The sequence below is a fragment of the Oncorhynchus mykiss genome, chromosome 9 (genome assembly GCF_057628025.1).
Source record: "Oncorhynchus mykiss isolate SJ-2025 chromosome 9, ASM5762802v1, whole genome shotgun sequence".
In the NCBI taxonomy this organism is placed as follows: domain Eukaryota; kingdom Metazoa; phylum Chordata; class Actinopteri; order Salmoniformes; family Salmonidae; genus Oncorhynchus; species Oncorhynchus mykiss.
The window spans coordinates 64,169,408-64,184,695 of record NC_143030.1 but is presented as its reverse complement, the minus strand read 5'-3'; the positions used below and the strand labels follow the sequence as shown (position 1 = coordinate 64,184,695).

Sequence of the window (15,288 nt, the reverse complement as noted above, 5' to 3'; positions counted from 1 at the left end):
GACATTACGTAAGTGGGCCGAGTAAGAAGTGGAGCGGGGTCCACGTCCCTCACCAGAACCGCCACCTCGGAGTTATGCCCACCCAGACCCTCCCATATAGGCTTAGGTGTGCTGTTGAACAAGTTGAAGAGACTGTCATGGTCAAAACATAGAGATTCAATGGTTATAAAAATGGGGAGCGGTCTGTCCGTAATGAAGAGATGCTCTGATTTTTGGACACTATACTCTACAAACAAGTCTTGCAGGCTGTAGTTTTCTCTTATCTTGATTATTGTCCAGTCATATAGTCAAATGCTGCAAAGAAAGACCAAGTTAAAATGTAGCTGGCCCAGAACAGAGCCGCTTTTGCTCTTTATTGTTATCAGACATGCCACCAGGGGTTTTGAGAACAAATTCAAGGATACGTACAGTATTATACAGAGCCAAGAGTGTATGGAACTCCCTTCCATCTTATATAACGTAAGTGAACAGCAAATCTGGTTTTAAAAAATGAATAAAGCAACACCTCGCAACATGTATGTGTAACTGATAGATGCCCTCACACACACACACTACATGTTAATGTTTTTAAATGTATATTAATTGTATAGTCTCTAGTCTTTAATGTCTTGTTCGTTATGTCGGACCCCAGTAACATTAGCTGTTGCCATTGGCGTCGGCTAATTCGGATCGTAATAAATGAAATACAATCAAATCTTCAGCAGCCTATTCAATCGTCCTCAGGGACGAAATCGTAATTTGAGAAATGTCTAAATTTTCTCTCCTCTTTCTCTCTCTCTCTCTTCTCAGGATGAAAGTTCGGTGAGCAGTGAGGACATGGATATGGCTGAGCCCACGTGGGTCTCTGCTGAGCGTCCCCCTGTCCCTGAGCTCAGTCCCCCCAATGGAGGGATGGTACACAGCCCACAAGCCGCATTGAAAGAGGAAGACGGTAAGCCTTTTTGTGTGTGAGTGTGTGTGTTTGTGCGTACTGTATGTTTGTTTGTTTACAGTATGTCCCTGTTTTCATTGGTTGAGCGTGATTTGGGATGTACAGTCGTGGCCCAACGTTTTGAGAACGACACAGATACATTTTCACAAAGTCTGCTGCCTCAGTTTGTATGATGTCAATTTGCATATACTCCAGAATGTTATGAAGAGTGATCAGATGAATTGCAAAGTCCCCCTTTGCCATGCAAATTAACCGAATCCCCAAAAAACATTTCCACTCCATTTCAGCCCTGCCACAAAAGGACCAGCTGACATCATGTCAGTGATTCTCTCGTTAACACAGGTGTGAGTGTTGACGAGGACAAGGCTGGAGATCACTCTTGTCATGCTGATTGAGTTCGAATAACAGACTGGAAGCTTCAAAAGGAGGTGGTGTTTGGAATCATTGTTCTTCCTCTGTCAGCCATGGTTACCTGCAAGGAAACACGTGCCGTCATCATTGCTTTGCCCGAAAGGGCTTCACAGGCAAGGATATTGCTGCCAGTAAGATTGCATCCAAATCAACCATTTATCAGATCATCAAGAACTTCAAGGAGAGCGGTTCAATTGTTTTGAAGAAGGCTTCAGGGCTCCCAAGAAAGTCCAGCAAGTGCCAGGACTGTCTCCTAAAGTTTATTCAGCTGTGGGATCAGGGCACCACCAGTACAGAGCTTGCTCAGGAATGGCAGCAGGCAGGTGTGAGTGCATCTGCACGCACAGTGAGGCGAAGACTTTTGGAGGATGGTCTGGTGTCAAGAAGGGCCGCAAAGAAGCCACTTCTCTCCAGGAAAAACATCAGGGACAGACGGATATTATGCAAAAGGTACAGGGATTGGACTGCTGAGGGCTGAGGTAAAGTCATTTTCTCTGATGAATCTCCTTCTTGATTGTTTGGGGCATCCGGAAAAAAGCTTGTCCGGAGAAGAAAAGGTGAGCGCTACCATCGGACCTGTGTCATGCCAACAGTAAAGCATCCTGAGACCATTCATGTGTGGGGTTGCTTCTCAGCCAAGGGAAGGGCTCACTCACAATTTTGCCTAAGAACACAACAAGAAGTTTCTCCAGTTTGGTGACGAACAATGCCTTTTCCAGCATGACGATAACTAAGTGCCTCGGGGAACAAAACTTCGATATTTTGTGTCCATGGCCAGGAAACTCCCCAGACCTTAATCCCATTGAGAACATGTCCTCAAGAGGTGGGTGGACAAACAAAAACCCACAAATTCAGACAAACTCCAAGCATTGATTATGCAAGAATGGGCTGCCATCAGTCAGGATGTGGCTCAGAAGTTAATTGACAGCATGCCAGGGCGGATTTGAGGTCTTGAAAAATTAAGGGTCTCGAACCCAGGCTCTGTCGCAGCCGCCTGCGACCGGGAGGTCCATGGGGCGACGCACAATTGGCCTAGTGTCGTCCGGGTTAGGGAGGGTTTGGCCGTTAGGGATATCCTTGTCTCATCGCGCACTAGCGACTCCTGTGGCGGGCCGGGCGCAGTGCGCTCTGACCAGGTCGCTAGGTGCACGGTGTTTCCTCCGAGATCCTCACTGAACTTCTGGAGAGAGTTTGCTGCACTGAAAGTAAAGGGGCTGAATAATTTTGCACGCCCAATTTTTCAGTTTTTGATTTATATATCCAATAAATGTCGTTCCACTTCATGATTGTGTCCCACTTGTTGATTCCTCACAAAAAAATACAGTTTTATATCTTTATGTTTGAAGCCTGAAATGTGTCACAAGGTCGCAAAGTTCAAGGGGGCCGAATACTTTCGCAAGGCACTGTAGTATAGGATAGGGAGCACTTTGTGCTTCTATTAATGTACTAATCCAACCAAATCCATCATTATGTGTAGTGTTTCACTACTCCAACCCAACCTCAATCATCCCTAATGTCTGAGGGGCCTCCAGCCACCCCCACCTCCATCCATGACTAACTCATGATGGGAAAGTGGACATCCACTAAGAAACTACAGATATTAAAAGCTCTAGACAACCAGACACTCTGGTAGCCAGTTTGTATTGAATAGTGTATTCAAAGAAAAAGTCACAGATTTAGCATTGGCTGGATTCTAGCTAGTCAACACAATAGAAAAATGCCATATCACCTTTTAGATTTGGATGGGGGAAAGGGAGACTTTGATGGCTCCCCTGCCTCAAGGAAAAGGTGATGGTAGAAATGAGTCGTCTTCGTGGTTTAACAGCATAACCCCACATTAGTGTTGTTTTGACAGATTATTACTGTTCACTTGTACTTTGCATGGCACCCTGTGAGGGTCTGTTCCCCCCCTTAGCTTCTCCCCCATTACATCCTCCCCTACCATCACATCCTCCCTAACCATCCCATCGTGTCCTCCTCCTCCCTTCCTCTCTCCTCATCTCCATCCCTCCATCCCCCATTAGAAACACAGCCCTCTACTGTGGCAGCACCCTCTATTTATTTTGACAGTTGACCCCAATACCCTCCTCTTCCTATACAAACACTGAGAGCACAACATATAGCATGTAAATCCACCCCAGCCCTCACACACACACACACACACAAATAGAGTGATTGCTAAGGATAGAAATAGTTGAGTAAATAAATACACATTTACTCTATCAAAAACAACTACATTGCACATCCTCACAACACACCAAGTCATCTTACTTATATGACAGTTAGCAAAAACCTCCATTTGTAGGATTTGGCAATTCACATTTTCAAATGGGGGCCGGGAAAAGGAACAGGGATAATATCTGGATTTATTGAAACTATATTTCATTTATTATATCATGCCTCAATTTCTCGCTCGCTCTCTCTCTCTCTTTCAGAGGATGACTCTGAGAGTGCCAACGGACTGCCATCCCTGACCCCCCTGGAGGCAATGGTTGTGGGCAGTGTCCCTTCAGATGGTGTGGCTCCATACAGGGAGGTGACTGAGAACGGGGTGAGTGCTCCCCTGGACTTTAGCACCTCCTCCTCTTCCTCCTCAGAGGACCAGCAACCAGTCAATATGACTGACAGACTGCTGCCTGTGGGGAGCCCTGTTGGGACGCCCTACTCAGCTGACCCTACGAGGAAGTCCCCTGGGAAACCAGACTACGGCAACAAGGTAAGGACAGAAATTCATTTGAATATGGTGTTGTGGTGATAGCCACACCAGATGTTTTATTACAACTTGAATGCTGTTTTGTGTCCTTATCTGTGGCAATAGTAACAGTGTTTGTTTCTTTGTGGGTGTTTACAGTCTCCTCAGCACAGCTCCGGAAGCTATGACTCGTTGAAGACAGAACTGAGCATGAGTGCTGAGGACCTGACCTCTGGGCGTGCTCAGATCATCGATGATGATGATGACGATCATGACGACCACGATGACAGTGACAAGATCACTGATGCTGAGGGAATGGACCCAGAGAGGCTGAAAGCATTTAATGTAAGAGTATCATCGCAGCTGTCACAACTAAAGTGACAGCTTTTTCACACCTTTTTCAAAATAATATAAATGTCAGAGGGAAAATGTAAAATGGCACTCCTCAACCTTAAGACCATTGTCATGTTATTGTGCATTTTGAATGTTTTTTTGCATTCACTATATCTTCTCTCCTCTCATCTCTCCCCCCTCTTTATTTAATCCCTCTCCTCCCTTATACACCCAATCGTCCTCACTCTCCTCCCTTCCCCCCCCTCTATCTCTACCCTCTCAGATGTTTGTTCGTCTGTTTGTGGATGAGAACCTGGACCGCATGGTGCCCATCTCCAAGCAGCCCAAGGAGAAGATCCAGGCCATCATCGAGTCATGCAGCCGACAGTTCCCTGAGTTCCAGGAGCGCTCCCGCAAGCGCATCCGCACCTACCTCAAGTCCTGCCGCCGTATGAAGAAGGTTGGTTTTGAGGTAGGCACTGTTCCCCTCAGTATCCTCCCCATAGTCCCTAGCCCCCCTCCCCCTATTTAGTAGATGGTAGTCTTATGATCTTACGAAGGGGGGTTGATTGTAGAGTGGACTTTATTAGTTGCCATTTATGACAATGACTTCAAGTGAAATCCCAAGTTCAAGAACATTGGAAAACAGCAGCACACGAACATGCCCAGACCATCATTTCTAGCTCAGAAGCCCGAAAAGGACAGCACGTCATGGCTGTGATTTGTAACAGACTTCAAACATTGGCCTATTCTACAAACAGAGCTGATGCTCCAGCCTGGTGTGTTCTCATACAGACGATCAGAGACATGCTGGTCCATTCTTTCCAAATGCCTTACTGTTCAAACTGGGAACTATAAGTGTGGAAGATGTGCTCAATGCAGTGGCGATTTTAGCATGTAAATCTTGGTGGGGCAAACAAAATTTGGGGATGCATGCCTCCAAAGCCACTACACAACACTGAAACAATAGATTAATTGCACTATAACGGTGACAAACTCTGCCCACAAACTGTTAGGGCCTACATAAAGCTGTCCTAACAGTAGAGTCCCAACAGCAGTCCCAACACCTTACCACTGTTACATCTGGCTATCTTGTCTGGCAGCGAAACAGTTCATTCAGCCTAATTACTGCCTTTTAAAAAAACAGCTGATATGGCTGACTTGCTTAAACAAATGTGGTTCCTACTGACAATTGAGATATACAAACTATGGCATAAGGGGACGAAAAGCGGATAAGAGGCTATCCGTAATTTCGATTAAGACATTAATGAGCGAGCTAGGACGGACGTAGTCAATAAAACTATTTGTTCAACACTTTTGTAATGTACAGCTACAGAATTCAGAACATGGCCATTCTTTTCTTACAGTGTTCTCCCTGTACACCAAGTCAGAACCGTAGGATAAATAAAAGGGGGTATATAAGCAGACAATGAAAGCTCTTACAATATTCAATGATTACATTTCTCTAAAATAGGTTAGCTAGTTTTTTTCCCAAGTTCCCAGTTGTCTTGACTCAGTTACAAGATTTCCCAGTTACAAGTTCACAGTTGTTTTGGGTGTGACAGAAAGCATGGATTGACAGCATGGCCAATGTTGAATGTTTATCATTTTAAGCTTGGAAAAGAGACCCTTAAACTCAGAATTAGAACCACACACCCACTCCACTGAATAGCAGTTTGTATGCAGCTTTATTAACTTAATGATTTAGATTTATTTTTTTTATACATTGTTTGCAAAGTGATATGTGACACGTATTAATGCCAAAATAACATGCAAAGCAGGCAAACCCACCCCCCAAAATAGATATATATATATATATATATATATATATATATATATATATATATTATTATTGTTTTTTGGTGGGTTGGGTGTGCCTGTTTTGCATGTTATTTTGGCATTAATACGTGTATATATATTTTGGCATTAGTACGTGTATACATATTTTCAGTTTGAGTTTTTTGTAGCTAAAAATGTGGTGCACAAAACAGAATGACGTGTCGCCACTGGTTCAATGTAACAACACTGCAACCTGTAAATACTTCCCACACCCTCCCACATGCTCTTGATTCTCTGATTTAGAAACATTTTGGAGTGCCGCAGTTTCCCAGTGTTCTGGAACTTGGAATTTCATTTGAAGGGGGTTGATTGTTTGTAGAGACTGGGATGGCCAGGATGTGTAGAAGGCTATCATTTTGTATCTGCCAATGTAACATTTCAGAATCAAGTTTCATGAACATGCATAAATATTCACTCTTACATGAATATTATACTGCACACCCTTAACACTATTGTCTGTGCTGTCAGACACGGCCCACACCCCCACACCTCACCTCTGCCATGGCAGAGAACATTCTCGCTGCTGCTTGTGAAAGTGAGACACGCAACGCTGCCAAGAGGATGCGACTAGATGTCTATCAAGGCCCTGTGAGTGTACATGTATTTATGTGTTCACAGAATGTTTGTATTGTATTTGTTAATTAATGTTATTTTGGAGTGTTTATACATGACAGTAAATGAAGTCCATGTTCTTCTGTCGGTAACATCATTACCAGTATGTACATACAGTAGATTCAAATACTGTAGATCTTGCTAAAAATGTACATGTTCTTATTACTATGTTATTTTTCCTATTACAGTGTAATAACTATTGTAGCTACTCCTGTAGGAGGAACCTGCTACTGCTGATAAAAACAGCTCCAGGGACCCGGCCTCAGTTGCCCCCTCAGGCTTCTCCCTGGCTGCCTCAGCCTACTCCCAGTCCCAGGACCCAGTATACACCAACGGCACCAACAGGGGCCTCAACTACAGCTTCCGCAGTTACGGAGCAATGAGCAACAACCTGCCGACCACCGGTGCCACCACCACACAGACCAATGGTAATTAGCTTCTACCCAAGTCCGAGACTGAGATTCAGTTAGAATGTGTTTTTGTACTGTATGTACCTGTATCTATATTAGTGTGATTATTGATTGCCTATATTGTATATAAATAATTGGTCACACTTTATTTGGATAGTCCATCTGTAGATGCTCAACAGGGTATCTACAGACTATCAGTAATTTTTTAACGAACTATCTACTAGCCCTAACCTTAATCCTTACCCTAGCCCTAACTCTAACCTTAACCCTTACCCTAATGTTTTTCTAAACCTTACCCTAACCCTAACCGTAGGAAGCAGTTGCATAGCAACAGCTAGTTTGTTGACAGTATGACCATCTGTAGAGCATCTACAGATGGACTAATCTAATAAATTGTGACCCAGTAATCTTGTGCTTTCTTTACTGTATGGGGTTATCACACTTAAAGTACACTATCATTTCTCTCTCCAGGTCCCACTGATCTCAGTATGAAGTCTGTGGCTCCCACATCCTCTTCCTCCAGTTCTAACAGTCACAGTGGTCAGGGTGGAGGTGGGGGAGGTGCCTCGGCTCAGCTCAGCCCCCCTGAGGTCACAGCAGTGAGGCAGCTCATCGCCGGGTACCGAGAGTCTGCCGCCTTCCTGCTCCGATCTGCAGACGAGCTAGAGAACCTGATCCTGCAGCAGAACTGAACCATAAACAGGCCAGGCCAGACCGGACAAACTATGCCGTGCCAAGACCCGTCTCCCCAGGCTGTCTGTCTGTACTATCACCCTCAGTCAAACACATTCAGACAGACAGACACTTAATTAAGAGTTTAACTGAGTAAAGTGTCAAAGTAAAGACTAGGAGTAAAACTGCATCGCACAATTGGGCCATACAGATAGCAGATATATGGTCACAGGAATGCAAAGAATTTACACAAATATAAAATCCATACATTCAAACTAATCTTAGTGCCCAGTTAGCTGTTTCCATTCCCATAACAAACCTACTCCTCACCCACTTCATTCATACCCCAGAAACACCGCAAAGTCACCTCCTTCCATGGATTTTCTTTCTAAACTGAGGAGGTATTTGTCAAACATGAATTATTGCTTCATATTTGGCATTATGACACTGCTCTGTTAACCTCAACCGTAGTTTTTAAAGTTTGAAGGTTTAGGTATGCAAAGTGTGATCATAGAAAAGGGGGATGTTAAACCTGGAGGGTAAAGTACTGTAACGTGTCCAAACCTACAGGCGTTGGATTGTAGGCAAAAGGTTCATGCTTCTGGGGAAAGTGTGTAACAGGGTGCAATATGGAAGAGAATCAGTAAATGCAAGCCAATTTCCACATACTCAGTCTTTTTGTGGGACTTTGTGCAAAGGGAGGTCTTCTTAGCGTACCTCTACCTCCTCATGCTTTTAGTCTCAGCATGATGAGCTAACCTGTAAAACATTCCCCAGAGATAGCAGATTTACCACAAACATCCCATAATATTTTGTAAGGCTCCGCTGGGAGCAGTAAGGTAATTTGTCAATCAGGAATGCTGTGTAAAAAGAAAGTGTCTCATGGCAGCACTGTAGCTTCATTGTTGTCTGTTCTGAAAGATGCTCTTCTTTATCTGGAACCTCATAACTGAGGCCTTTCATTGACTGGCACCAATCAGACAGATGTAAATAGGACAGAACCTGATATACAATGATAGTAGACTTGAGGTCAATGAACCTTTGTTCAGTAATTTGAGTTTATTTCAGAGACTAACAGTTTGGGTTGGTTTAAGTCAGTCAGATATGAACAGCATATGGTTGTGTCATAAACTTTGTCTCGTGAACGTCACATGGTCGTCTCATGGAAATGTATGGTGAATGCATTGTGCTCCTTGTAACGGCTGTTGGTCTGCTATAGAGAAAGATTTCCCTCAAAATCCCACCAGATTCTCTCCACCTCAACTCCTTTTTCTTATCGGTCTTTGCATTTCTCATTAGCAGAAATTATGACATAAAACACACGGTTTAAAAAAGAAGCAAAAGACAATCTTGATCATGTGTGATGGCATCACAGTTTACTCAACAGTTCCTTGCTATGGTGTGTGTACTGTATGTGAGAGCAGCACAGAGTACTGTAGCTGTAACATCCTCTCTATCAACATACTTTGACAGGCCAGTCATTTGGGCACTCTGTCCTAAGTGGTCGTTTTATTGTTGGTAAACGTTGGCATTATTTCGGTTTGTTGTGTAAGTGAAGTGGAGTTGCCCTTTCAAAGCTCTTTAGTAAAAAAATTGCTCTGTACACTTAAATTATTTTAAGTAGTCAACCCGGTCAGCACCTTAAACAGTGCATTAGGAAAGTATTCAGACACCTTGACTTTTCCACATTTTGTTACAGCCTTATTCTAAAATTGATTACATTGTTTTTTTCCCTCATCAATCTACACTCAATACCCCATAATGGCAAAGTAAAAAACATGTAATTTATTACATATTAAAAACTGAAATATACATTTACATAAGTATTCAGACCCTTTACTCAGTACTTTGTTGAAGCACCTTTGGCAGTGATTACAGCCTCAAGTCTTCTTGGGTGTGACGCTACAAGCTTGGCACACCTGTATTTGGGGAGTTCCTCCCATTATTTTCTGCAGATCCTCTCAAGCTCTGTCAGGTTGGATGGGTAGCGTCGCTGTACAGTTTTTTTTTCAGGTCTCTCCAGAGATGTTCAATTGGCTTCAAGTCCGGGCTCTGGCTAGGCCACTCAAGGACATTCAGAGACTTGTCTCGAAGCCACTCCTGTGTTGTCTTGGCTGTGTGCTGAAGGTCGTTGTTCTGTTGGAAGGTGAAACGTCGCCCCAGTCTGAGGTCCTGAGCGTTCTAGAGCAGGTTTTCATCAAGGATCTCTGTATTTTTCTTTGTTTTTCTCTGTTTATCTTTCCTTCGATCCTGACTAGTCTCCCAGTCCCTGCCGCTGAAAAACATCCCCACAGCATGATGCTGCCACCACCATGCTTCACCGGAGGGATTGTGCCAGGTTTCATCCAGATGTGATGCTTGGAATACAGGCCAAAGGGTTAACTCTAGGTTTCATCAGACCAGAGAATCTTGTTTCTAATGGTCAGAGTCCTTTAGGTGCCTTTTGGCAAACTCCAAGTGGGCTGTCATGTGCCTTTTATTGATGAGTGGTTACCATAAAGGCTTGATTGGTGGAGTGTTGCAGAGATGGCTATCCTTCTGGAAGGTTCTCCCATCTCCACAGATGAACTCTGGAGCTCTGTCAGAGTGATCGAGTTCTTGGTCACCTACCTGACCAAGGCCTTTCTCCTCCAATTGCTCAGTTTGGCCGGGCGGCCAGCTTTAGGAAGAATCTTGATGGTTTCAAACTTCTTCCATTTAAGAATGATGGAGGCCACTGTGTTCTTGGGGACCTTCAATGCTGTAGAGATGTTTTGGTACCCTTCCCCAGATCTGTGCCTCCACACATGCACTGTCAACTGTGGGACCTTACATAGACAGGTGTGTGCCTTTCCAAATCATGTCTAATCAATTGAATTTACCACAGGTGGACTCCAATCAATCTCAAGGATGATCAATGGAAACAGGATGCACCTGAGCTCAATTTCTAGTCTCATAGCAAAGGGTCTGAATACTAATGTAAATAAGGTGTTTCTGTTTTTTTTTTTTATGTGCTAAAATGTCAAAATACCTGTTTTCGCTTTGTCATTATTTAGTATTATGTGTAGACTGATGAGGAACATGTTTTATTTAATCCATTTTAGAATAAGGCTGTAACGTAGCAAAATTTGGAGAAAGGGTCTGAATACTTTCCGAATGTACTGTAGATTTGTCAGATAATTCATATAAGAGAGGAATGTATTTCAGTGTAATTTATAATATATGATGTCAGCAGCACATATATCTACTACATTGCTGTGACGATGATCATTCCAAGAACAGGACAGTCTAAAATGACATGCACAAAATAATCTGTAATTTATTTATTGTCACCATCCATGACATAATTTGACTTCTTTATTATATTTCAAATGTATAATCTATTGCAAGTTTGGAAGCACTTTACAGCTCAGGATAAAATAACATGGTATATATTTGTAACCGGACATTGTTACAGAACAATCATACTTGATTCACATGTTCAATTTCCACATTTAAGATACACATGCCTGACAATGGGTTGATCATGGTGGTCTATGATGAGAGCTGATATGAGTGTGTGTTTTACTTTTTAGTTTGGATGTCTGTATTGATTTAAATGTAGATTATTTTTGTCCACTAAACTGATCATCTTATGGATAACATATTGTGGAAATCATTATTACAATGCACAATATTGGGTTTTAAAGTACATGGCAAGGCTCATGCAAGAATCAGCCAATCTCACAGTCTTAACTAAATCACTTCAATCTGAATTTTTACTGGCAACACAAGAGAAGTGCTGTTTTAAAAGATAATTATATTTTGCACGCATCAGACTTCAGAAATGTTATTTTAGCTAGACTAGTCAGGCTTTAGAAACTGGTATTTTGAGCTCAGGTGTGTGTACACATTTGAATGCAGGTAAAAAATGTATTTGAATAGACTCATTTGGATGAATCAACTTGATAGCCCCTTTTTTTTCAAAGAGTGTAGGTATAGCTATGTAGAACATACTGTATGAGAATCCTTTGAATAATAATTTGTGGTTCCAGGGTAGAACCCTATTGGGTTCTATGTAGAACCTTTTCCCCAGAGGGTTCTACATGGACCCCCAAAAAGTTATACCTGGAACAAAAAAGGTTTCTCCTATGGGGACAGCCAAAGAACCATTTTGGAACCCTTTTTTCTAAGAGTGTACCCACTGGGGAACACACTGGCTGAATCTCTGTTGTTTCCATGTCATTTCAAGGAAATTACGTTGAACCGACGTGGAATAGATGTTGAATTGACGTCTGTGCCCAGTGGGTAGGGTTCTGTCCTGATACACTCAAATGTCTTCCATGTCTCCTTCACCTTGCCCCTATTTTACTTTTGGCCAGCCATAAGCTCCAACAGCCATCAGTAAACTGCCATCGTCACTTAAATTGACATTTCAGTCATTTAGCAGACGCTCTTATCCAGAACGACTTACAATGAATGCATTCATCTTAAGATGGCTAGGTTAGACAACATACCACAATGCAGATACACATTATGTTATTGATGCCGGGTTGATCTAAATTCACGTTTCTAACTAACGCATCACTTTTCTTTGTGTCCAGCAAAGGGTCTCTTCTTAATGTGTCTTAAGACTACGAGCTACATTTTCATGTGTGTGCTGCAGTTACTGTGACCAATGAAACAACCATTTGTAGACATATTTTGTTCCAGTGGATTTCTCGTTGCATTGGCAGGACAATTTAATGTATAGATGTTTTATAAAAATGTAGCGTAAAAGCCCTAGTAACTTGTGGATTGCTGATGTGGTCAGATATATGTATAGCTGTACAAAAGGTTGTAAAAGAAACATTTTAAACCTAAATCCTTTTTCTGTGGTGTACAGCACGGTTCCAGAAAATGTATGTGGTTTCAAGTTCAACCCTTGCCTGTTTTAACAGTTGGTGGTGCTCTGTAAAACTTCTATTGTTCTTGATATTATTTTATTTGTTACTTCTCCTGCATTGGCCAGAGACTGTAGTTCTGTGCAGGGGGTTGTAATGTACTGTATACCAATGTGAAGCTTTGTATTTTTTCTTTCTGTTTTTTTGGACTCAGTGAAAGTGTGATGTTTACATGTACAGATTTTTCCAAATACTTTACATTTTTGTCCATGATATTTTCTCACCTACCCTTCCTGTTTATATTTGCTCAGACATTTATTTAGTGCATTATATCAAATGCAGACAGATGTGACTGCTTTGAAAGGTGGTCAGATGACATTCACATGGTCGAAGTGAGGCTAGACTAAGACAACCAGGTTGGGGTTGGTATCTGGTGATGGCTGATAGCATCAGACTCTTTAGGGATTCAGGAGTGAGAGTGAGCGTCATGCCAGTTCAAAGTGCACCATGAATAGCCTACCTCTGTCTGAGATTTATCAGTAGCATAATGATACACAGATTCCTATTGAACGATTGCAGATAACCCAGCCACCTTTTCCCTTCTGAATAGCCGTGTTTTAACAAGCTCCCGGCGGGTGGAGTCAAATGGATTCATTAGCATGTAACTCAATCACTGAGCAACATAATAGAAAGGTAGGAGGATCACAGTAGTTAAAACGCAATGGTAGCCACTCATTCTATGATGGTTCTATTGTGATCACATTTCCTGGTTGTTATAAGGTACACTTTGACCTCTCGTAACAGCTCCTCAATGATGTGATGTAAAAGCCATTCCCCTCTCCTGGTCCTCAAGGGGGAACACAAGAACCTCAGGAAACGCTGATGAATCTCTGAGTTTATTTTTGTTCCATTATGATATTTAATGATGAAAGTAAAGTCTCTCTACCTGTTACCATAACATTTATATGAAACGTTTATCATTGTTTTGTACATTTATCATTGTGATTTAAAAGTGGAGCTTTTTCCAGTACATGTGACTGAATATTTAGATTTTTTTGAAAAGTGTTTATAGGTATAAATATTAATTAATATATGTGAAGCGACTAAAAATACAAAATAAAACATTTTCATCTGTTTGTTTCATGCAAAGCCGCCCAGGCGGGATATTCTCTGCCTCTTACATATCACTAATGATGAGGGACTTGTTCTTGTTTTGAAATAGCACTTTTTCAGTGTAACGTCAACGCTACGGTAAAAAATGTTGGTTACCAACAGCAGAATTGGCAAGCTTCTTTTCAGAGATGTCAGTAACTGAATAAAACCGAAACTTGGCTACTTTGATTAATTTCTTGGATTGGGAATGTAGTGCAGACAATGTTTGAGAGAGATGGAGAGATGGATATGGAGAGATAAAGTTCGAAAGATGGAGTAACCTTGTGGATAGATGTGCTCTGTTGCCATGGTGAGGCCTTTGTTCTCTTTATATAGATACTGTATATAATAACCACAGAATGACCAGGTTAGGATGCAGCTGTACATAATAATTTTCAATGTCACTATCTGAGCTGCTGCACCTCCTGAATGTGCCTATATCCACTGACTCCAACACAGTTATAAAGATTTGTCCATACTCTGTCACATTTACCTTTGCCTTGCCAATCACTTTTTTTAAATGAGTTGAAGTACAGTGCCTTGCGAAAGTATTCGGCCCCCTTGAACTTTACGACCTTTTGCCACATTTCAGGCTTCAAACATAAAGATATAAAACTGTATTTTTTTGTGAAGAATCAACAACAAGTGAGACACAATCATGAAGTGGAACGACATTTATTGGATATTTCAAACTTTTTTAACAAATCAAAAACTTAAAAATTGGGCGTGCAAAATTATTCAGCCCCTTTACTTTCAGTGCAGCAAACTCTCTCCAGAAGTTCAGTGAGGATCTCTGAATGATCCAATGTTGACCTAAATGACTAATGACGATAAATACAATCCACCTGTGTGTAATCAAGTCTCCGTATAAATGCACCTGCACTGTGATAATCTCAGAGGTCCGTTAAAAGCGCAGAGAGCATCATGAAGAACAAGGAACACACCAGGCAGGTCCGAGATACTGTTGTGAAGAAGTTTAAAGCCGGATTTGGATACAAAAAGATTTCCCAAGCTTTAAACATCCCAAGGAGCACTGTGCAAGCGATAATATTGAAATGGAAGAGGATCAGACCACTGCAAATCTACCAAGACCTGGCCGTCCCTCTAAACGTTCAGCTCATACAAGGAGAAGACTGATCAGAGATGCAGCCAAGAGGCCCATGATCACTCTGGATGAACTGCAGAGATCTACAGCTGAGGTGGGAGACTCTGTCCATAGGACAACAATCAGTCGTATATTGCACAAATCTGGCCTTTATGGAAGAGTGGCAAGAAGAAAGCCATTTCTTAAAGATATCCATAAAAAGTGTTGTTTAAAGTTTGTCACAAGCCACCTGGGAGACACACCAAACATGTGGAAGAAGGTGCTCTGGTCAGATGAAACCAAAATTGAAC

At 42.0% G+C, this 15,288-nt stretch overlaps 1 protein-coding gene across 1 annotated transcript in view; it reads left to right on the top strand.

Annotated features, from left to right (window-relative positions):
- The window catches only part of LOC110532514 (nucleolar protein 4-like), a 39,368-nt gene extending 25,478 nt beyond the window's left edge, over positions 1–13,890 (top strand). Inside the window, exons 5-11 of the mRNA XM_021616485.3 lie at positions 790–931; positions 3,778–4,058; positions 4,194–4,379; positions 4,651–4,839; positions 6,675–6,794; positions 7,036–7,246; positions 7,700–13,890. Of these exons, the coding sequence (XP_021472160.2) occupies positions 790–931; positions 3,778–4,058; positions 4,194–4,379; positions 4,651–4,839; positions 6,675–6,794; positions 7,036–7,246; positions 7,700–7,920 (1,350 nt within the window). The 3' untranslated portion in view covers positions 7,921–13,890. The remainder of the gene's footprint in view (positions 1–789; positions 932–3,777; positions 4,059–4,193; positions 4,380–4,650; positions 4,840–6,674; positions 6,795–7,035; positions 7,247–7,699) is intronic.
- The last annotated feature ends 1,398 nt before the right edge of the window (positions 13,891–15,288 follow it).